This window comes from Fukomys damarensis, unplaced genomic scaffold (genome assembly GCF_012274545.1).
Source record: "Fukomys damarensis isolate Sample0158 unplaced genomic scaffold, DMR_v1.0_HiC HiC_scaffold_16, whole genome shotgun sequence".
NCBI classification, from domain to species: domain Eukaryota; kingdom Metazoa; phylum Chordata; class Mammalia; order Rodentia; family Bathyergidae; genus Fukomys; species Fukomys damarensis.
Window position 1 is genome coordinate 129,184,876 of NW_022900928.1, and position 23,236 is coordinate 129,208,111.

General features: G+C 54.5%; 1 protein-coding gene across 1 annotated transcript; it reads left to right on the top strand.

The window, feature by feature from the left end:
• Nucleotides 1–3,286: 3,286 nt before the first annotated feature.
• Nucleotides 3,287–11,029, top strand: LOC104867431. Its single transcript, XM_010631784.1, has 8 exons — nucleotides 3,287–3,412; nucleotides 3,511–3,574; nucleotides 4,494–4,602; nucleotides 5,498–5,585; nucleotides 6,133–6,243; nucleotides 9,237–9,378; nucleotides 9,452–9,536; nucleotides 10,387–11,029. The coding sequence occupies exons 1-8, from the start codon at nucleotides 3,287–3,289 to the stop codon at nucleotides 10,676–10,678; spliced, it is 1,017 nt and encodes a 338-aa protein (XP_010630086.1). The 3' UTR covers nucleotides 10,679–11,029.
• The last annotated feature ends 12,207 nt before the right edge of the window (nucleotides 11,030–23,236 follow it).

Below are 23,236 nucleotides of genomic sequence, written 5' to 3' on the forward strand. Positions count from 1 at the left end.
TACTTAGAAAACTATTCAGGTACACAGGAGGAGCTGCCCATAGATTCTGGGTAGAAAAACAAACTATAAGTGGTGTCGAAGTACCATGCTACCTACTATAGTGATCCCATTAGTATTTTTTAAGTATATACTTGCATTTTTAAAGTACCAAAAAGATATCAAATGTTGTGTGTGTTTGATTGATACTGGGGCTCAAACTCAGGGCTTTTACACCGAGCTGCATCCCCAGCCTTTTTTATTTTATTTTTTACCTTGCAACAGGGTCTCTAAAGTTGCTAAATTGCTAAAGCTGGACTCTGAGTTGCATCCTCCTGCCTCAGCCTCCAGACGTGCTGGGATGGCTGGCATGTGCCACCATGCTTGGTAAAAAAGTAACCAATACTAAGTGGCTGAGCTCAGAGATGGGGTGGCAGATCCTTCTGCGTGTGCGTCACTCAGTTTCTCCAGATGAGCACGGACTGGGTTCATCATTGGGAACAGAACGGTAGCAGATAAACACAGCACACAGGCCCCCAGCGCCCTCACAGCCCAGCCTGGCCTCCCGGCTCTGGGTGCCCTCTGTGCCATCTCTGCCCGCCTGTCACCTCTTGCGGGAGGCCTTGCTGCCTGGTCCCCACCCAAGGACCCTCAGCCCCCAGGCTGCTGCTGGGTCCCCAAGGACCCCCACTCCGCGCCTGTTCCATGAGGGTCCCAGCCCTCCTTCCCCAGGGCCCCTGGCCCGGGCCTCTCTCCCTTTCTCCCTCTCTGCCCCGAGGGCCTCCCAGCACCTTCCCTGCCTCCACGGCAACCGTCCTGGCACTGACTGCCATTTCTTTGTCCCCATCTCCATTGCAGTCAGGCTAAATGCCTGGCCTGGCCACAGGGCCTTCCCAGTCACCAGGGACCCTGCAACCTCACTGGGGGCCGGAGGGCTCCATTGTGGAGAACCATAGATCCGCCCCTCCGCCATTTTATGATGTAGCCTATGAAGCCATTTTGTATTAGGTTTAGTTTTCCTGTAGATCACATGATATGTTCCCGTGGGTGTTTGATGTATCCTTATAAGGTAATAATCTGTTCTCTGTATGCTGATTGGTTGCATTATGGTATATATGTTGCCACCCCTTCTGGGCGCTAGAGAGAGAGCGGGGTAGAGATCTGGAGATGAGGAACTAAAGTAAACTCCTTGTGTATCAAGTGTGTGCCTCTTTGCTAGCGCGTCGCCAGTTCAGGCCCCCTGTAGTCGCAGACCGAGTTGCCCAAGGCAATCCGGCTCGCGACACTCCATCTTTGTGTGGTGCCGTAAGACTAAAATACTACAGTATATATATTTGAGCCAGGTGTGGTAGCGCATGCCTGTGATCCCAGCACTCAGGAGGCTGAGGCAGGAGGATCACAGTGAGTTTGCGGCAGCCTGGGCTACATAGCAAGGCCCTGTCTTGTGCTTGCCTGCTTCTGGTCACCAAAAGGACAGCCATTCCCTGGCTGTATTCGTCCCTCCACCGCACTGTCTCATCCCTGGCAAACCCGAAGCTGTGTACCTTAAACTGTTGGCTTGAAGTGTCACAGACCTGTGTCACCCAAAGCTGTAGGACAGGCTTCTGTGTTAGAAATCTAAGCCTGGCTGGGTGTGGTGGCGCACTCCTGTAATCCCAGCCCCCAGGAGGCTGAGGCAGGAGTATCACCAAGAGTTCGAGACCAGCCTGGGCTACATAGTGAGTTCTAGGTCAGTCTCAACTACATAGTGAGACCCTGTCTCAAAAAAAAAAAAAAAAAAAAAAAAAATCACTCTGTACTGGGGATGGAACTCAGGTCCTTGCACTTGTGAGGCAGACAGTGGCACCACTGAGCTAAATCCCCGGCGCTGATATATTTGGAATGCTACCCAGTAGCCATCAGTCGATTTGTCAAGTCTGCATAATTCTCACTGTTTTTCATGCTTCATTGCAGGTTTGAGGACCATGCTTCTCCCCAGAATTTGAAACCAGCCAGAAAACAGTCCCCACGGGCCCTGCCGGCCACGCCCAGGCCCGCTACGCACAGCGCCACCCACCCAAGTGAGAAGCCACGGCCTGCTGCCCGTTTGAGACTTGACTCAAAATTTTTAGAAATAGATTTTAAAAGGGACTAGGGATGTAGCTCACCGTAAGGGCCCTAGGCTCAATCCCCAAACCATTTTGTTTGTTTGTTTGTTTGTTAGTACTTGGGGATTGAACCTAGAGTCTTTGCACTGAGCGACATCCCCAATCCTTTTCAAAGTTTTCTTTTTGAGATGGGGTCTTGCTAAATTGCCCAAACTTGCTTTTTTTTTTTTTTTTTTTTTTTTTTTTAGGGTCTCACTATGTAGTTGAGACTGACCTGGAACTCACTATGTAGCCCAGGCTGGTCTCAAACTCACAGCGATCCTCCTGCCTCAGCCTCCCCCAATGCTGGGATTACAGGCATGCACCATCAGGCCCAGCATTTGCCCAAACTTGCAATCCTCCTGCCTCAGCCTCCCAGAGTGCTAAGATTAAAGGTGTGCGCCACCTCGACCGTCTTCACACCCTTCTTAAAGCAACCTATCAGTGTGGCTCTGTGGCTAGGGCCTCAGCACCTCAGGCTCTGGTGCTGAGGGGGTCAGGTGGGTTCAAAGGCTGCCCCCTCCACCTCCATCAGAACAGGAGCTCCAAGATCCAGGCAGCTGTGACACCGGAGACTGATGGGAGTCGAGTTATTTTTTATATTTCTGGAAGAAATAAGTATCTTGAATGAGAAATGTACAAAGTATTTGTTTTTCATTTTTGAAAGGAAATCGAAAGTTCGGGCGAGCAGCCTGGGTAAGCCTCCAATTTCCACTTCAATAGGAAAACACAGCCGCAGCTCAGATGCTGGGGGACATCTGAGACCTGGTGAGGCTGCGCTGGGTCCGAGGTCCAGAACTGGGAAGGAATCCTGGAGGGGCTCGGAGTGAGGGGCTCCTCACCTGAGCGCCTCAGAGGTTTCGGCAACTTTGCTCATGGGTTATTTTGCGTGAGTTTCGAGTTGTGAATATTACTTTGCTTTAACCACAGGAGCAGCTCGGTCATTTATCAGGGTTTTCCCCGGCCAGGTGGAGGTCGTGCGGGGTCGAATCCCTTCTGCCCGTCCCATTACCCATCACCTGCCACGGAGTTCCTGATGCTTCGGAGGCAGCCTGCTCTTCTCCGCACAGCGGATGGCTGCATCGGGAGCACCCTAGTTTAGGTTTAGCCAAGCGAGCGTCAGGCGGCCCCTGTCTTTGTACTGATTGTAAAGATGATCGTGCGGGCTGTGTGTGGTGCTGGGCATGGAGCCAGGCAAGCGCGGTGCCACTGAGCTGCACCCGGGCCGACTGTGTCCCTCCGAGAGAGCCGAGTACTGTCCCCTGGAGTGTGGCGGCCCTGGATCCTGCAGTGGTGGCTGCTGTCCCAGTGTAGATGTAGTTGTTTTTGAGAACAGCTGACTTCAGCCGCACGAAATCAGGGCCTTGGCGAATTCTGATTCCTCATGTGAGTACTGTGGTGCCCCCAGGGCGTTCACCGTGCCGGTCACGGGGTGCCCAGGGAGAGGCCCCAGCTGCTCACCAGCTTCCAAGGTGGGCAAATCCTGCTTTAAATGCACGCTGTTCACCTGCGGTGTGCTGGGCCCACAGCCCAGTGGTCCTCTCCTTGCACCCTTGCTGGCCCACCGCCCGGCTGGGCCCCAGGCTCCCTGCGGTCTCTTCCCCTCCGCCTCCACTACCCCCAGCCCTGCCTCTGCCTCCCGAGTGCTGGGATTACAGGCCTGTGCCACCATACCAGACAGAGTTCTTTTGGAGAAGTCAGACCTCCAGGGTTAGCTTTCTGCACGCTCCCCAGTATAGACACCACCCTTCCTGCACCCACTCGGCCTGCCCGGTCCCCAGACTCCCCACACCTTGTGCCTTGAAGGATGGGTGGAGCGATGCCTGCTGGGGGCTCCCTCCTGCCATCACCAGTGCTGCCCTCAAAGCCAGGTCTGAGCAGCCAGCAGCCAGGCTGTGGCTCCAGTGCCGGCAGTGCCGGTTCCTAGGCTGTGTCTGGCTCCCACATAAGGGGCCAGGGCTGCCAGGCCAGGTGGAGGCGGCATGGTGAGCTAGGCTGGCGGCCCTGACTTCGGGTCTCCTGGACCCTGTCTCGATGCTGCTCCACAGTCCCAGGCCTGCAGTGCAGCGGGAGGAAGACAGGAAGCTGGGGAGGAGGCCATGTGGAACTGGAGTACAGAAGCCAGCCTAGGGTGGCACCTTGGGGTCCCCACACAGGTCCCCCGGGTGCCTGGACTGTCCCAGGGCACTCGCCACTGTGAGGCATTGAGGAATTCAGCCAAGCACAGGACCAGGGTGACCTGTGTGCTGGGTGTGAGCTGTGCCAGGGTGGCAGTTGCAACTCTGTCAGCTTAGCTTGGCACAGAGGAGCCGACGCTGGGCAGGGCGGTCCCTGGCCTCCCGAGCTGCCCCCTGTGCCTGGCCAGCAACTCAGCTCCTTCTCCACCAGCAGGCACAGAAGTCACGACAGGCCATCCAGAAGAGCCGCACCTGCCACCCACGGTGACACCCAGCCAGCCAAAGGAGGCACCCCAGGACTCGGGCAGCCGAGAGACCACCAGGTAGGGGAGCAGATGTCACGAGGTCCAGGGTCCCCTCGACAGGCAGTGCTGTACACCCAGGAGTCCAGGACCCCCTGGGACCCAGCCTCCAGCCTCAGAAGCCAAGGAGCTTTCCCTGGCACCTGGAATGCAGAGACAAAACTCCCAGGGGCCCAGGCTGGCCTCAAACTCATAGCGATCCTCCTGCCTCAGCCTCTTGAGGGCTGGATCACAGGGGTGCGCCACTGGTATAGGAGAAATATAACTCCCAATCTGCTAGATGTCACATGTGCCCGAGTTCGTGTCCCCTGAAATTGAACAATAAATTTCAAAGGACAAACGTGGTTCTGAGAAGGAAAGGTTTATTGGGGACTAGGAATGGGGAACAGGGATAGCTCCAGCGAGACAAGAGGCATCCCCAGTGGGTGGCCACTGAGCCCTTTGTCAGGGGTAATTTTACAGCAGTCAGTGTGGGTACAGTGAGTATCAAACTAGAATCAACAAATAGGGCTTCAAGTACAGCAGCTGATCCAACAGGCAAGCAACACAGTAGGGTCCCACGGTGACATCACTAACTCGAGTACACCTGTGACATTTGGGGTAGCAGTGGGTGCAGGTGTCCTGTGCCCCTCTGGAGCCTGGAGCAGGTGGTACCAATCGCAGGAAAATCTGATTTCCATTCTTCCCTTAGGGTCCGGCCATCGTGACTTTGATCTTGAGGCCTTGCTTCCTCAAATGCACCTCCAGGCAGTTTCCGTGTCTCAAGTTTCACTGACTTCCTGCGAGCTGGTGCCTGTCTGACTGTGTATTGATTTGTATCTAATGTGGTTGCCTGCGCCACCCCGCCCCGCTGCCCCCGCTGCTCTGGGTCCTCCTCCGCCTCCTCCTCCCCAGGCTGGCTCTGCCCCTCCTGCAGCTCCTCTGCCCTCACACTGGAGACCCCACAGCGGGGTCTGTCACTGCGCCCCCACGTCTGGCTGGCAGAGCGCGTGTTCCGTGGACATGTAGGAAAAGGGAGACAGAGCAGCTGTATGTGGCCCTGTTGGGCACCTTGGCCCAGTGTCCCCTGGCCTGCTGTCCCTTGTGTCTCCCAGGAAGGGAGAGAAGTGGTGCTGGGCAGGCACCGTAAGGCCCCAGGCACCGCAGACTGGGGACTTGGCAGCCTGGATAACGGCCCTGCCCGTCACTTGTGGCCTGGGGAGGGTGTGACTCTTGCGTCCTGTCCCAGGCCACAATCAGAAGCACATGACGTCAAAGTTCTCGTCCTGCCGCAGACGGGAAGTGGCTCTTTTACAAGCCCGGGTTGAACGTCCTACTCAGGAAATCCATAATCCGGACACTGTTGGGCACTGACATCAGCCACGGCGGAAAATCCCACACCGTGAAACTATTTCACGAACAAGATTATGAAAAATACTGAATTCAGTTGGTCGGCCTGGTGGTGAGCGCCTATAACCCCAGCATTTAGGGAGGCGGAGGAAGGAGAAGCACAAGTTCAAGCCGTACCTGGGCGACTTAGTTAGACCCTGTCTCAAGGTTTTTTTGTTACAGAGCTGGTGTGTTGCTCCGTGGTACAGTACCCCGGGTCTGACTGCTGCCCTCTTCCCTGTGTTCTCTCGCTACCGCCACCCCCTCCGCCACTTCCTGGGGCTGTCCCAGCAGGTGAGCTGTGCGGGGGCAGGAGACAGCTGGTTCCCGGATGAGGAGCAGAGACGCGCAGGGCCCTGCATGTCCCAGCTGTGCCTGCCACGCACCTGAGGGTCCGGGATCCTCAGTGGCCTCCCTGTGACGCAGCGGCCAATGTCCCTCTGAACCCTTTATTGCCCTCCCGACAATGTCCCCATTGAGCTGCTGGCCCCACACCGCAGATAAGTAGCTGCTATCTTCAGGGTGCCTCCCAGTTTACACAGTGCCCAGAGTCACCCTCTTCCCGGGGCCCAGCGCTGCCCGTGCCACCTGTCCCAAGGCAGATACCTGTCCCGGAGGCGGCCACATCCCCGCATGCACTGGGCATCATCACTCTAACCCTGCCTGCCAGGCCAGCCCCTTCCCCTCCTGACCCAGCACAGGCCCGCTCCCTGTCACCTGCAGCCCTCCTGCTGCAGCCCCCGCGGGTGGCCATGGGGAGCCTCTGCCCTGACTCAGGGTCCCGCCCAGGGCAGAGGGGAGCGTGGTGTTTGAGCAGTGACTTGGGCTTCTCCCAAGGAACACAGAGTGGGAGATTAACTTTAAGCAATTGGCTCCTGGGAGAGAGGAGGCGCCACCGAGCATGGTGGTGCGCACCTGTGATCCCATCACCTGGGAGGCTGAGGCAGGAGGATCACTGTGAGTTCGAGGCAACCCTGGGCTATATAGTGAGTTCAAGGCCAGCCCAGACCACATAACAAGATCCTGTTCCCAAAGAAACAAACAAAAAAACCTTACATTAAAAATTTTGTCCGAGGAGGTGGCCATGGTGACACACTTGTAATCCCCACACTTAGGAGGCTGAGGCAGGAGAACTGCCAAGAGTTCAAGGCCCGCCTGAATTGCATAGCAAGACCTTGTCTCCAAAAAGAAGAAAAGAAAGAAAAATATGAAAAAGGGTTTTGAACCAAGTAATACAAGAAAGGAAAAAGAAAAAAGAGAAGGAACAACCTCATTCGCCCAAGCTTCTTGTAGGTACAGGAAGTGTCTGCAAAGTGCTCGCTCACCTCATTATTTTACAACCCATTCAATGGTCAGAGAGCCCAGCCCAGAAAGTCCGAAGAGCAGGAATTTGCAATTAGTGACCTTGGGTCCAGCACCTGGTGCCTTTCTTGGCACACACGTGTTGCTTCAGTGAATAAGGAACAGCAGAGCACAGGGCTCCAGCCCGGAGACGTCTCCCACAGCTGTGCCCAAGGACAGGGACAGGGCAAGGGGTGCGGGAGGCAGAGGTGAAGCACTGAGGACTGGCGGGGCCTGAAAATGCCCAGGCGAAAACACACACAGGCATAGGAGTACAGCATGGCAAATATTGGGGGATTAATATTAGGAATGATATAAAAATAAATTATGCTGGTCGTGGTGGCGCACACCTGCAATCCCAGCACTCAGGAGGCTGAGGCAAGAGGATCACCATGAGTTCAATACCAGCCTGGGCTACAGAGTGAGATCAAGGGCATCTTGAACTGCATAGCAGGGCCCTGTCTCCAAAAAGGTTTTAATTAATTAAAAATTAATTAAAGCCAGGCGTGGTGGCGCACACCTGTAATCCCAGCACTCAGGAGGCTGAGGCAGGAAGATCGCTGTGAGTTTGAGACCAGCCTGGGCTACACAGTGAGTTCCAGGTCAGTCTCAACTACATAGTGAGACCCTGTCTCAAAAAATAAAAATAAAAAGCATCAAGGGCTGGGAATTTAGCTTAGTGGTTCTGCCACCTGCTTCAAAAGCACAAGGACTGGAGTTTGATCTCCGGTATCAAAAAAAAAAAATTTAGAATCAAGGGCCAGGGATTTAGCTCAGTGGTGCTGCCATCTGCCTTGCAAGTGCAGGGTCCCAAGTTTGTCCCTGGTACCAAAACAAAAGCAGAATCAAATCTCCATCTTTTTTAACTTGATTTGAAGGCTTCTTGCCTGAAGTAGGGTCGGTTTTATGCCTTTTCCTAACTTGAACCTGGAGACTTTTCAGACAGTGTCAGTATGAGTTTTCTAATTGTCTTTTGTTTTTCGAGACAGCATCTTGCTGTGCAGTTCAAGCTGGTACTGAACTCACTATGTAGCCCAGGCTGGTCTCAAACTCCCAGCGATCCTCCTGCCTCAGCCTCCTGAGCGCTGGGATTGCAGTGTGCACCGCACGTGGTTTGGCCCCTTGGTTTCCACAGCTGGTGGATGAGGTGTGACCCTGTCTGGAGGGCTCGGTCAGCGTTCAGCATCACTGCGAGGCATCCCATGGCTGCTGTCCCTCACAGCTCCTTTTGCTGCTGAAACAAACTCCTATGCATGTGGTGGCCCAGACACTGCGAATGCGTCTTTCACCAGTCTGTAGGGCAGAGCCTCCCCTTTCCCAGGACCCACATCACTCCTGCCACACTGGCTCCAGACTGGGGCCCTGCTGACCCCTCACACTCGCCACCGGGTGACCCTGGCCACCTCCCACACCCTGTGGGACAAAGTTCTCAGAAATCCTGGCACTGGTGCTGACCCGATAGGAAAATTGGCTCTGCGGAAGCCCAGGGGCACTTGGTTGGCTGGGCCACTTTGTCCCCTCAGCCTTTGGCCCCTGACCTGCTCGAGGGCCAGGAGCCTCCTGTCTCGCTGCCACCCAAAGCCCAGCTTGGCAAGGCCTCAGGAGCCAAAGGTCCATCTGCGACCTTCAGCCTCCCTTGTTGTGCAGCATGACCCAGAAATTGGGACCTGGGTGTCCTTGGGACCTTTATGCTGCTGCTGGGCACACTGTCCTGGCCACACTTTCTGAATGGTGTGTCCCTGAGACCCAGCACTCAGGAAGCTGAGGCAGGAGGATCACCACAAGTTTGAGGCCAGCCTGGGTTGCACAATGAGACCCTGTCTAAAAATAGATCAAATCAATGTTAGTGAAGCCCAGGTGCTGCTCCCCTTGTCTCCCCGTTTGCCTGCAGGGCTGGGCCCCTCCCTGCACAGCCGTGGTGACTCCCTGCTGCCCATGGTCCCTAGGGAACCCCCGCTTCGCTGGCAAGCCCGGGACGGAGGCTGCGCACTCCCGAGACATCTGCACCAGCACCGCAGTTCTCCTCACGTGGCCTTCAGCAGGCCGACCGCCCTGGCTCCTCCTCATCCTCCACCAGGGGCCTGCACAGTAAGTCAGGCATTTTATTTTGGCCTCTTTATTTACTTGTTTTTATTATTTATTTATTGGTGTTCTGAAACAGGGCCTCACCGTATAGCCCGGCCCAGCCTGGAACTCACAGCGATCCTCCAGCCTCGGCTCCTGAACGCACTCTCTGAACCCACCAGGTGGGCAGCTTCCTTGCCCCGGGGACCTCTCCTGTGTTGATCTTTCCTGCTTGTGAAATCGCTGTGTGCCCTGGTGGGGTAAGACCCCCCCCAGGCAGGACCCTCAGGGAAGGACCCCGTCCTGCCCTGCCCTGTCCCGGCAGCCACTTGGCCACTGAGTCAGACAGAAGCAGGTGCCTCCCAGAAGAGTCAGGGCGGGTACAGCGCCACTGTCCCAGGCTTCCCTCCTGCCCTTTGCTCACGATCAGGGCTACCTCTCCATCTTTCTCTGTCCCCTCCCAGCCTCGGCCAGTTGACAGCTTACCCCCGCCACCTCTCCCCTCCACCTGCACTCACCTGTACTCCTAGCACTCAGGAGGCTGAGGCAGGACAATTGCCATGGGTTCGACGGCAGCCTAGACTACATAGCAAGACTCTAGCTCAAAAGAACAAAAATAAAAGCCAAGGTGGGGGAACAATGTCAGGCAGCACACAACGTGCCCACACAGGACATCCACACTCCTGCAATGTCCCTGCCCACCCTGCCCCGCTCCCTTCCGGGCAGGGCCCTGGTGTCTGGCCAGCTGTGGACCCGGCAGGCTGCAGCTGCGGAGAAGCAGCCTTGGCAAAGCCACTGGCCCTAATCCCCCAGGAACCACACGGTGAAGCCCGGCTGCAGTCAGGGCTACTTCCTCCTGGGCCCGGGCAGCACCGGCCACGACGAAGGCCACTTGGCCTGCGTGACCCTCGGGGAGGCCCGCTGTGTCCGTCGCACTGAGCAGCTGAAAGGGGGAATTTTCCAGGATGGAGGGGCTCTGTGCAAGCCCGGCTGGTGCTGGCTGGCGCTGGCATCTCCTGTGCCTCACTCCAGGTGGCCAGTCCTGCCAGAAGTGAGGGCGGCTGCCATCCTGGGTGTCACCATCACATGGCCCAAGGACCGGCTAGCAGCTGCTGGTGACCGAGGAGAAGGGACAGGTGTCTGCAAGACAGCGGGGGGCCCTGCAGCCTCCCAGGAGCCAGGCTGTGAGGCCCCACCATCAGGCAGCACCGCAGGGGACAGGGCCAGGACCGCCCTCCCTAGGGCTGTCACCCGCCACACCCAGGGAGGAGAGAGGCGGCTTTGTTCGGGGCTTCCGGGTCCTTGGCCCTCACAGGCACCTTGAGCAGACAGCATGAGACCAGATGGCCAGCCCCTCCCGGGACCAGTGACAAGGGGTGGCCTCTGGAAGCAAGCTATCCACGGGGACCTGCTGGGGACCCAGATGCGAGGAAGGGAGCCTCCTTGCCACACTGAGTATTTTCCTCTGCTCATAACTCTGCTAACAAATATGATGTATTCGGTGTTCTCAAAGCAGCCATGACCCCTGCACCTGTTTTTAAAGGCCTTAGAAAGTTGTCCAGTTTAATTAATACAGTTTCCCACCCCCCATTAAGACCACAGACACTCTCAGGTGTTGTGGCACACATCTGTGATCCCAGCACTCAAGAGGCTGAGGCAGGAGGCTTGCTGCAAATTCAAGTCCTTCCTGAACTACATAGCAAGATCCTGTCTCAAAAAAGAGAAAAAAAAATAATAATAAAAGGTTGGGGACGTAGCTCAGTGCAAAGGCCCTGCATCTAATTCCCAGTTCTGCAAAATAAGTAATAATTAATAAACAACCACAAACACACGACGCTCCACTCCAGGATGTCAGCAAAGTGAGCAGTGCCTGCCGATTCTTGCTGAGAAATAGAAGGTCTGCGTCTCAGGACAGAGGACAGAAATCTAGCTTCAGAGACATCACGACCCAACAGCACAAATGCTACCCGGCTGGAAAAGCCAGTAAAGCAAACCAGCACTGGGAGCTCTGTGAGCGTGCACGCGTATGTGCGCGCATGTGTGTGTGTGCGCGTGTGTGTGTGTGTGTGTGTGCTCGCACAGGGGGTGGACAGCAAACCGAGGTCCCATGTCACCCCCGGCATCGGATGGGCCAGGCCTGCAGGGTGTGAGCGGGCAGGGCGGGGTCCCAGAGGACCCTGGTGCGACCGGCCTGGCGGCCTCTCCAGTTCCCTGAACACCTGTGCCCCTGCGTGTTCCCAGGGATGCAGCCGCAAGCCAGGGGCACCCGCTGAGCCCCCGCTTGGCGAGTGGCCCAGCACTGGACACAGTGCTCAGCCCACCGTGCAAAGTGGACGGAGGGAAGCGGGCGCCCTGGCCTGGATCCTCCACTCGGGGAGGGGCTGCGCTGAGTGGCACCGGCTCCAGCCCACGGCCCCCGCCCCCGGATTCCTCGGGCTCCGCAGCCTGGCACGGCCTTTCCCTGCCTGCCTGGGGCGGCGGGCACCAGCGCTGGCGGAGTCTCCATGCTCCCCAGGGTCTCCCTGGCACCAAGGCCGCTGCAGTCAGCACCGAAAGCCCACGGGTGAGAGGGGGTCTGACTGGTAAAAGCCGGTTGTTTGGGGAGAAGAAAGGTGAAGTTCCCAACGGCTGGGCTGAGATCCCCCAGCCAGGCCTCCTGCCCCCTGGGGAGGCCTCTCCCGGTTCACCTTCACCTTGCAAGGCTAAACACGTGGTAAAATTCCCACAATCTAGCCAAGTGTGGTGTTGCACGTAAGTAAACCCAACACGTGGGAGGCTGAGGTAGGAGGCTTGCTGCAAATTTGAGGGCAGCCTGGACTACAGAGTAAGACCCTGTCTCATAAAAACAAAACAACCACAACAACAAATAACCCTAAAAACAAAATACCAACAACTTATTAAAAAATAGTCTACTGTTGACTGACTCCCTGGTGATTCACTTGAGGCTGGCTATGAACCTGACCATGTTTAAAAAAGCAAAACATTCTTAAGGGACACCTGGAGATCTCGTTACTCAATTCTCGAGATTTGCCTGAAAAATCCAAGAGACACTAGGAAGTGGGTGTCAGAGTTTCTGAAATAGCTCTAGCCCAGGCGAGATGGGGCCCAGCCGAACTCCTTGGCCACCCTGAACTCCAGCTTCACTCTCTGTCTTATCTGCTTCCCAAGCAGCAAGATGGAGCTGCTAGAGCCAATTGAGAGCAGGCGCTGGGAGGGAAGTGTATGAGGTTTGCAGAGTCCAGGGATCAGACAGTAGGTAGGGGAGGACTTGGCCCAAATCAAAAGAGCTAGATTAACAAATGGGCAAGTGAAATTAATTTAAAAAGATAAACTATCCAATGTAATTTTTAAATGTAATTTTTAAAAAGTCTAGCAGGGTATGGGAGACACACACCTAGAATCCCAGCACTTAGGAGGCTGAGGCAGGAGGAACTCTGAGCTTGAGGCCAGCCTGGGCTACATAAGCAGACCCTATCCCAACAAACGTAAGTCCAACACCAAATTTGTATGACCTCGCCTGATTTGCCCAACCCTAATCTTTTTATTTTATTTTTGTTTGTTTGTTTGTTTGTTTTTGAGACAGGGTCTCACTGTGTAGTTCAGACTGCTCTGGAACTCACTGTGTAGCCCAGGCTGGTCTCAAACTCTCGGCGATTCTCTTGCCTCAGTGCTGGGATTACAGGCGTGAGCCACCATGCCCAGCAATCTTTTTTTTTTCCAAGACAAGGTCTCACTAGGTAGTACAGGCTGTCCTTGAACTCACTATGAAGCCCCGACTGGTCTCGAACAAGCACTGCCATGCTTGGCCTAATCCTAATCTTGGCCCTCGTTCCAATAAAACTTTACAAAAATGGGCAGCTGGTACATGGGCCAGTTTGCTGACTTTATTTATAAAAATATTGCCTTTATCCATTATTTATCTTGATTACTGAGTTGTGGGGTGTCTTGAATTCACAGACCTCTTAAATCCTGCACTAGGTGGTGGGGTGCTTCCTGGGTGCTCCCGGTGGCCTCAGAGCACAGCCTGGCGGTGGCGTGGCTGGGTGTCCAGTCCATTGGCCGTGTCCGTCCCGTCGCTGTCCTAGCGAGCTGCCCTTGGTGCTTGGCTTTTGTGCGTGACCAGCCATTTCCAAAAAAAGGCCAATTCCTCAGCTTTACAGTGGTATGGATGTTAGGATTTAGACCCGGAAGCTCTCCCCATGTTTCAGAGGTGGGGCTTTGGGAGGTGAGCGGTTCACAGGGCCCTGTAGGCATCAGTGGATTTGGCCCTTGACGAGTTCCCAGCCGGATGTGCTGCGGGGTCAGGCCCAGGTGGAGTAGCTGAGTCACTGGGAATGTGACCTCTTCTCTCTCTCCCCCGGGTCCTCCCCACATGCCACTTCTGCCTCAGAGCCAGCCGACCATGGAACTGCACCCTCTGAAATCACGAGCCAAAATATGTAGGAGACCAAGACCCCTGTGTGTCTCCACCCTCCGTATGTGCCCCTCCACCCTGTGTGTATGTGTGCCCCTGATAGGAACTTTACACCCTCCTGGGGACATTCTGACCCCTCCCGGGAACATTCTGGCCATGCCCTACCTTATCTAGCTAGACCAGCCTAGGTTAGGTAACCTAGCAACCAGGAAACTCCCTGCTCATCCCTGCCTGCATAAAAGCTGCTGTGTGAGAAATAAAAATTGTCAAATTTTGACCATCTAAAAGAGCTCTGTCTGGTTCCTGTCTTCCTGTGTCGTTCCCGTTCCGGGTGGTCCCCTCCTCGAGCACTACTAATAACGAACCCCGCCGGCCGGGGCAAAAATAAACCTCTCCTTTATGTTTAAAGTATCAGGGATTCTGTGCAAGCAATGGGGAAGTGACTGACGCAGTGGGTCAGCAGTGCGGATGGGGCTTGGTGGAGGCCGGTGGCCTGAGTGCAGCAGAAGCCTCACTGGTGTGTGGCATCGGCTGTCGGCTGGGTGCTTTTTCTCCAGAGAGGCCTCGTCCTGCAGCAGGCTGGCTGGAGCTTGTTCACACAGTGGCCCTGGGTTCCCACCACAGGAAAACCAAGCCTCCATCCACATCACCACGCTGCACAGCAGGGCATGGACGGGCTGTCCCACCGCGGCTCCACACTCACCTTGCTGCAGGGGGCCTCTTGTTCTTGAGGGGCTTCTGTGCTGGGACGTGGAGACCCAGGCCCCCAGCCTTGAGCTGCTGCCCACCTTCTAGTGAGAATCCTGGCCTCTGGGGACAACCACGGTCCAGGCTGGAGCATGGGCCCGAGGAAGGACGGGCATATTCCAGGAGAATCCTGTGGGATCGGGAAAAGCCGGGACTGGAGAGATCTATCCGGTCACTACACATGGGGTCAGGGCCGAGGAGTGCGGGTGAGGGGACCCAGAGCAGGGGCCCAGAGACGCCTACCTCAGACCGGTCGGGGATCGCAGAGCGGGACAGGAGGGGCAGAGCCTTGGCCAGCGGACACCTAGCAGAGTGGGCAAGGGAAGGAGCCGGAGGTGAGGCTTCAGGGTCACAGGTCACCGAGCAGGTGGGTCTGGAGCTGGTGCCTGAGCTGCGGGGTGGGGGCTGCAGCAAGGCCTGGGACCGAGACCCTGAGGGGATCAGAGAGCAAGGGGCCCCCGGAGCCCTTCTGTCACCCGGGCAGGAGGCAGCGGTGTGCTCACGCCAGCCCCAGGAACTGATCACACTATGCGGGGCGCACCCATCACCCCAGCTCTTGGGAGGCAGAGGCAGGAGGATGGCCAGTTGAAGCCCAGCCTGGGAAAGCTAGCAACTTCGTGAGACCCTGTCTCCAAATAAAAAAATAGAAAGGGGCTGCGGATGTAGCTCAGTGCGAAGGCTCTGGAATCAGTCCTCAGGGTGGGGGAGAATCATCACTGAATTGTTCTAAATAGAGCCACTAACAAAACTTAATCTATAAGGGTACAATTCAATAAGTTCTATTAAAACAAAGGGGTCAAGAGCTAGGGATTAGCTCAGTGGTTCCACTGCCTGCCTCACAAGTGCGAGGTTCTGAGTTTGATCCCCAGTACTGCAAAGAAAACAAACAAATGGATACTAAACACTCAAAGCTTGTCTCCTAATTATTCTTTTAACTTTATTTTGTTTTGTTTGTTTGTTTGTTTTTTTCCTGTTTGGTGTTTTGAGACAGGGTCTCACTGTGTAGTTGAAACTAAGCTGGAACTCACTACGTAGCCCTGGCTGGTCTCAAACTCACAGCGATCCTCCTGCCTGTGCCTCCCGAGTGCTGGGATTACAGGTGTGCACCACTAAACCCAGCTGTTTTGTTTTTTTAAGAGTAGGAAAAATTTATTGAGAGAAAGCTTCTAAGACAAAAGGGGTACCAGAAAGTGCTTTGCCTGCCCACCCACTTCTAAAAGATGTTTTATACATCAAAGCCATGAGGTGAGGTGTGTACAAAATGGAACAAAACTATAGACCCAATGGGAAAATAAAAAGTCCCAATGGAAGCCAGGTGTGGGGGCGCATGCCTGTAATCCCAGCACTCCGAGGCTGAGGCAGGAGGATCACTGTGAGCTGAAGACCAGACTGGGCTACATAGTGAGTTCCAGGTCAGTCTCAACTACATAGAGAGAGCCTGTCTCAAAAAAAAAAAAAAAAAAAAAAAAAGACCCAATGGAAAATTACAAGGTGGGCATGAGGTGGGGCCAAACCATGAGCAGCCAATAACATTACAGTACAGTCACCCAGGTGATATTAAGTGGGGAGGTCACACAGGGGGAGCAGGTCAAGTAGCAAAGTATAAGGGTTTTCAGTAAGGGTGGGGCCTGGGGATATTTCCTGGAAAGCCTGGCCTAAGACCTTGGCCCCCTACCCACCTAGGTGATTGAAACCTACTTAGAATATCAATCACGGCTATTTATCCCCAGGGGAAGCACAACGGGTGATAGTTTCTCCTTTTACAATTATGGCCTTCTGGTCTTAAACGTGTGTGTGTGTTTTTTTTTTTTTTTTATGCAAGTGTCTTGATTGTCCTCCTTGTTGGCTCCTTGCTGTGTTGGCTCCTTGAGGGCTGCCCTGTCTAACTGCCTACAAGAATCAACTTACCAAAAAATGGGAACCAAGACCTGCGTGTGAAGCTACTGTGGGAGTGCATAACTTTGTAATTTTAAATCTTAGTCTAGCTGTGATTAATGTAAATTAACAGGTGAACATTTAGTAGTTCTGGGTAAATAGATGAAGATTGTTTTACTCCTTGTCTGCCCAGAAGGAATGTTTTGAAAACCTTGACATTCTGTAAGCATCTCATAGACCCCCCCCCTCCTATCCCCTTATAAAAAGGACCTCAGCCCCTGAGCTGGCGCCTCTCTGGGCTACTCGGCTCTGGGAGTGCCATCTGGCCAGACTAATAAAGGTCTGTTTTCTTCCAACGTGTCCGGTGTGTTCCTTCCCGGGTGAATGTCGTGGCTGTCGAGCTCTTCGGAGCGGTAGACTCGAGCTCCTCGGAGTGGTGGTAAGGCTCTTGGTCTTACATTTTGGAAGCCCTAGTTGGTGGTTGAGCTCCTTGGAGTGGTAGTGAGGCCTTAGGTCTTACAGTACAAGATCCCAATGATGAATGTAACTGTACTGTATACCTTAAATGTACCAATAAACTCAATGAGGGAAAAAGAAAGAATCAACTTACCTATCTGAAATATTCCCCTCTGAAGAAGTACCCCTAACTGCTGTGTGGAGGCAGAGGGTGAAGACACCTCCGGCTACTTCCAGCTGAAGAGGGTTGCAGTTGTGATCAGCAGTCAGAGTTACTCTACAGAGGTTCTGTCTAAAGGCCCTTGAGAGGCACCAGGCGCTGTCATCTTGGGTAGGCGTATAGCTTTGAGTCTGGGTGTAGTGATTGTTGTTTTTTTAAGACAGGGTCTTACTATATAGTTCAGGCTGGCTTTGAGCTCAAAGCATCCTCCTGCCTCAGCCTGGCAAAAGCTAGGATTACAGGTGTGCACCAGCAAACCTGGTTTAACTTTATTTATTAGTATATATCTGTCATACATAATGATCACTTCATCATATATTTGTACCTGTACATAACACATCTTAATTCTTTTTTTTTCAGCTTTAATTGAGTTTATTGGTACATTTTAGGGATACAGTACAGTTACATTCATTGTTGGGATCTTGTACCTCTACACGACAAGTCCACATCTTAATTCTTTATTTTTCCCAACTCTCTCCCCTCTCTTCAGTCCTTCATCCCCTCCCCATTTTTTGGGGGGGCGTTGAGACGGGGTCTCACTATGTAGTTGAGACTGATCTGGAACTCACTATGGAACCCAGGCTGGTCTCGAACTCACAGCGATCCTCCTGCCTCAGCCTCCCGAGTGCTGGGATTACAGGCGTCACCATGCCCGGTTTTCCCCTCCCCATTTACAAAAGCTTTGTTTCCTTTTTTCCTTCCATTCTCTTTTTTTATCCTTTTCCTTCCTTCCCTTTTCCATCCCATTCTTTTCTTCCCCTTACCATTTGAACATGTTCTTCCTACATTCCCAATATCTACCCTCAGGTACCCTAATTAGATACTCCTAATTACTTTATTACCTTCATTTCTGGAAGTTGTCCTTGGCCTCTGTGCCTTATCTCTTGTAATTTTAGTCTGCCTGCATCTCTTCCCAGTCTGTTCAGTGGCCTCGCTCTGGTGGCAAGAGACTGGCACATACAGCACAGGGACAGACAGGCGATACAGACCACAGCTTCCTTCCCAGAAAGCGGCTGACGCTGTTAACCAGCATGCTGCTGGCAGTGGGGCTGAGTAGATTAGAGGTCACGCCAGGTGAGAGCAGGGCAGCAAAAATCTGGGTGTGGTGGCACATACCTGTGATCCCAGCACCCAGGAGGCTGAGGCAGAAGGATCACCTCAAGTTCAAAGGCCAGCTTGACCTATATAGCCAGACCCTGCCTCAAAAAACAAAGCAGAAAGAACAGCAGGGCCAAAATTGGTGTGTGCAGTGGCCTGGTGCAGCCTCTGCCTGCTTTCCTCTCCACATGCCTGGCACCAGCTGGATTTGGGGGATTTGCCTTCAAAAGCCAGCCTGAGTCTCTTCTGGCTTTGTGAGGATGAAGTCTCCTCTGAGATTTGGGTGTTGCCTGGCACGCTGCCTGCGCTCATACTTGGGTGTCCCCGGGAGCTTCCTGGCAACGCACCTGCCGGGCAGCAGTGTGATTCACCCTTCCCGAGACGTGGGCTTTGAACTCTGCCCTCTGCTCTGGTTCTGAGCCTGGGGCCCCTGGGACTCACGGGTGCCTGGGCAGTGCCCGCCCCAGGCCTGACCCAGCCGCAGATCTCTGGGGCAGAGGCCGGCAGGAGGGCCCCGGGGACCTGCAGATCTGGGGCTCGAGGACGGATGCCGGGACACAGCCAGGCAAAGTGACCCAACCGTCACCAGCCATCCACTTTGGGCTCCATGCTGAATCTGTGAGCTGTTAATGCTGCCTCTTGTTTCCTGCTCATTCTCCTCGTGTTAAATAAACCCAGAGATATTTTGATAATGTGATCACTAGCCCACAGTGAAATGTAGGGAGTCCTGAACGTTTCTATGTACTTTTTAGTCTTAGACTATGGTGCTTGCACCTCTGGGGTACTGTGGCAGGTGGAAAGAGGCTGCCACCTCTGACAGAACACCATTTGAAAGTTTCCTTTATGTTTGGAATATTGAGCTTTTATTTATTTTTTTTTCTAGTCTCTCTTAAAAGGAATAGAAGAGCTGGGCATGGTGGCACACACCTGTGATCCCAGCACTTGGGAGGCTGAGGCAGGAGGATCGCTGTGAGTTCCAGGCCAGCCTGGGCTACATAAGGAGACCCTGTCTAAAAAAAAAAAAGGAATAGAAGGAGGGACTGAAACAAAAATTAAGATTAAGGGTTTGGTGTTCCATATCTACAAAACTCACACTTTCAGGTGAGATTTTATAACATAGCTTCTGTACTTGTACTGGTATCAAAGCTTAACATTGCGCTGAGATTTTTGGGATGCTTTGCATCGGCAAAGAATTTCCCTCCTGTTTTAAAATAGTTCTTTGAGGGCTGTGCACTACCTGCTTTTATCACCTAAATTTCTTTTCTTTAGATTTGGTGAAGGAAGGTTAAGAGCAGGGTTAATTAACATGTAACATAAAGGAACTTGACCCCAATACACAAGTGATATGAAAGTTTCTTTTATTTTATTTTTGTTTGTTTGTTTTATTTTGTTTTTTGAGACAGGGTCTCACTATGTAGTTGAGATTGACCTGGAACTCACTATGTAGCCCAGGCTGGTCTTGAAGTCACAGCGATCCTGTGTAACAGTGTCTTACACAACCTTGAGACATAAATGATAAGTAATGGTATATGGAATATCACAATCTACCATCTCAAAACAAAGTTGTTGGGCAGGGGATTTAACTCAGTGGTGCCACCGCCTGCCTCACAAGCACAAGGTCCAGAGTTTGATTCCTGGGACCAAAAAAAGAAAAAAGTTGTTTATGGAATTTCAGTCTTGGAGATTTGAGTATTAACTGTAGTTTTACTTTGAAAAAAGAAAATGCTACCATTTAAAGTGGTTTTTCACTCCCATGTTTCTTTTTTGTTGTTATTGTTTTGGAGCTTTGTGGGTTTTGTTGTTGTTGTTGTTGTTGTTGTTTGAGACAGGGTCTCGTATTAGGCTCAGGCTGCCCTTGAACTCACTATGTAGCCCAGGCTGGCTTCAAACTGGCAGCAATTCTCCTGCCTCAGCCTCTCGAGTACGGGATCACAGGCATAGGCCACCACATCTGGCTTCATTCCCATTTTTCTATATAAAAAGCTAAATATGCTATTTTGATCTTTTAAAAGTGGGGGCTGAGCTGCAGGAAGAGCAGAGGTCAAAGTTGCCCAAGCATGACCAGTGACCCCAGGACCCTTCATGGACAAACAGCAGTGGTGTGACCAGGGCCCGCTGGGGCCTCGCCCTGAGCCAGGACACCGGGTAAGGGCTGGTGTCCGGTGGCCCCGGCAGCCTGCCCAGGGCCGTGTGGCAAACTGTGTCCCGGTCACGCGGCCCGGGCGTCACACCTTCGGTGACCCCAGGAAGGGGGAGCGGTGGTGGCCCGGTGGGCAAATGCAGCAGAGGAGCGGAGAGGGAGACGCACTCTGGCCCACTTTGTCCCTGCCTCGGAGAGGCCGAGTGAGCAGCCCCGCGGGCGGCCGGGGAGACACCAGGCCCCAGGGACCGCCTGTGTTTGTTCTTCCGGTGGCTGTGAGAGGGAAGGTTGGAGGGAGTGGCTGCTCTGCACACAGTGGCTCCAGGGAGTGGACTCTCAGTCCTGTGGGAAGGGGAGGGGACGGCATGGGGCCTGGGGCACCAAGGAGGACCCAGGAGCCACATTGGGGCGGAGATGGGACGGGCGGGCGGGGACAGCAGCCTAGAGGGAGCAGTCAGGGACCAAGCGATGCCCCGCCTCTGTCATCACAGGGCCCAAACGGGACAGAGACCCGAGGGGCTGTGCGGTGCCAGGTTCTGAGCGGGCTCGGGGGCCGGGGACCCTGCCTTCCCGCTCCGTGGTCCGGCTGAGGCGGCGGCTGCAGGGGCCCGACGCCAGCTCCGGAGGAAGGAGGCAGCGACAGCCACCGGTCCGGTCCGCGTGGGGCTCTCCTGCCATTGTGTGCACCAGCCCGGCCCTGCTTTGTTTCCTGGAGCGAACTCTCCCTGCTTTTTTTTTTTTTTAATGATTCTTTGAATCAGGTATCACTGTTAGCAACCAGGCCTGTGCCTAAAGCGGTGACCTTGGCCACTGAGACTCGAGATTTCTGCTCAAACTCCCCACACTAACCCCAGGCTTTGGGTCCGAGAAGGTCACACAGAGCCTAGGCCAGGCCAAGGACTACAGTTCAGCCCAGCTCCATGCTCCGCCCGCCCAGGGTGAAAGGAGCTGCACTTCCCATGCAAGCTTGGATGTGGAAAACCTTTACTGCGGGACGAAGAGGACCCAGGGCCCTACAGGGTCTGCACAGGCCCCACCCTGCACCCCTGGGCCGGTTTGGGGGTGTCTGACACAGAGCAAAGGGGACAGTAGTGGCCAGGGGCCGTGACCTGACGCCCAGGCTCCGGGGCTCACTGAGCTGCCCCTAAAGGACCCCCCGTCCATGTGGCTCTGTGGTCACTGGAGGGGCCCCAGCCCTGGGCTCCCTTTCCTCTGTGGTTGGATCCCCAACATCTACAATCAGGAGCCCGCCTATCGCCGTCCCCTGCACATTCAGGGCACAGCCCGGGCCCTCTCCAGCATCGCAGCCCTGCCGGCCCTGAAAGCGTCTCCAGCCCCTCCTGCCCCATCTCCACCCACCTGTGGCCCTGAGCCTCACAGCCTCCTTTTCCGTCCCCAGGGCCCCTATTATCCTGCAGGCCTGATGGGGGTGGGGACGGGACAGGAGAGACCCCAGGGACCCCACTCAGCCACGAGGGGCTCTGCAGGGAGGAGAGTCCAGGACCCACCGGTGCCGAGCGGTGGGTGGCTGAGGGGAGCCTGGGTAGGGGACTTCGGGCACAGCAGGTGATCTGTCAGCTTCGGGAGGAAGGAGAGGTGCACAGGAGCTGCCTCTCTGATGCGGGACAGAGTCCCCCTGAAGATGTGGCCCACCTTGACCTGTGGCTCCTCTTCAGAATTGGACAAGCTCAACCCTCCAGGAAACAGGGTGCACTTGCCTCTCTTTTTTTTTGAGACAAGATTTCACTTTGTGGCCCAGGCTGGGCTTGAACTCTCGGAGATCCTCCCGCCTCAGCCTCCTGGTGCTGGGACTATAGGCATGCGCCACCTCCACTGGCTCTTGCTGTCCTTCTGGAGCTTCCTTGACAGTAGGACAGGACTCAGTGTGTCACCCTCCCTGTAATGGTGGGAAGGGCCAGCGCCAGGGACCCAGAATACCTGCTCCACAGACAGGCCTGGTGACTCGTTCCTTCCCTGGTCCTAAGCCAGGCCTTGGCAGCTGCCTGTGCCCAGTCACCTTCCTACACGTGGTGTCACTCTGCCCTGCCAGCCACAAACACTTCCCTTCTCCTGTGTCTCCTGGAGCGGGGAGCTGCAGACTGGGCCCTTGCCCGGGGGCTGGTGGTCCCCCTGCTGTGTGTGCCCCACAGTGTGGGCTCCTCCCCTGCTCCTGCCTGGGCTCAGGCCCTCCCAGCCCTCCCGCCTCCTGCTCTCTGGTCCACAATGTTCCTGTCACAGCAGTGACAGTGGAGTGGTCCTCAGCACTGAGCCGTGAGAGGTCATGCGGGGCCTGGCACATGTTCAAACTCAGCCATGCACAAAAACCCCAGGGCAGGGCCCAGTGGCCTGGGAGTCTGCATTCCCAAAGGTCCAAGAAGGCCAGTGTGGCCAGCAGCACGGGACCCTGCCTGTCAGGACTTGTTCAGGGCTCTCTCCCCCACTCACCACCCTACCTCACTCCCAGTGACACCCTGAGCCTCACTGCTGCCTCCTCTATTAACCTAGCACTGGCCAGCAGTGGACATGTAATCCTGCCACTCAGGAGGCTGAGGCAGGAGGAACCACAACTTCGAGGCCAGCCTGGGCCACATAGTGAGTTTAAGCCTGAACTACATGGTGCGACCTTGTTTCAAAAACACAAAAAAAGGGGCTGGAGATTTAACTCAGTGGTGCCGATGCCTGCCTCACAAGTGCAAGGTCCTTAGTTCGATGCCTGATACCAAAAAATAAATAAATCAATCAATAAAATAAAAAAGAAAAGTGCTAAACTGGGTGTGGTGGCACATGCCTGTAATCCCAGCACTCGGGAGGATGAGGCAGGAGGATCGCTGTGAATTCAAGGCCAGCCTGAGCTACATAGTGAGTTCCAGGTCAGTCTCAACTACATAGTGAGATCCCGTCTCAAAAAAAAAAAAAAAAAAAAAAAAAAAAA

Excerpts from the sequence above, each read along its gene's own strand:
- LOC104867431 (XM_010631784.1), top strand. The coding sequence starts at position 3,287 with ATGGAGCCAGGCAAGCGCGGTGCCACTGAGCTGCACCCGGGCCGACTG. Across the intron at positions 3,575-4,493 it reads GCTGCTCACCAGCTTCCAAG|GCACAGAAGTCACGACAGGC; the intron begins GTGGGCAAATCC and ends CTCCACCAGCAG. Across the intron at positions 4,603-5,497 it reads GGCAGCCGAGAGACCACCAG|CTCCTCTGCCCTCACACTGG; the intron begins GTAGGGGAGCAG and ends CCCCTCCTGCAG.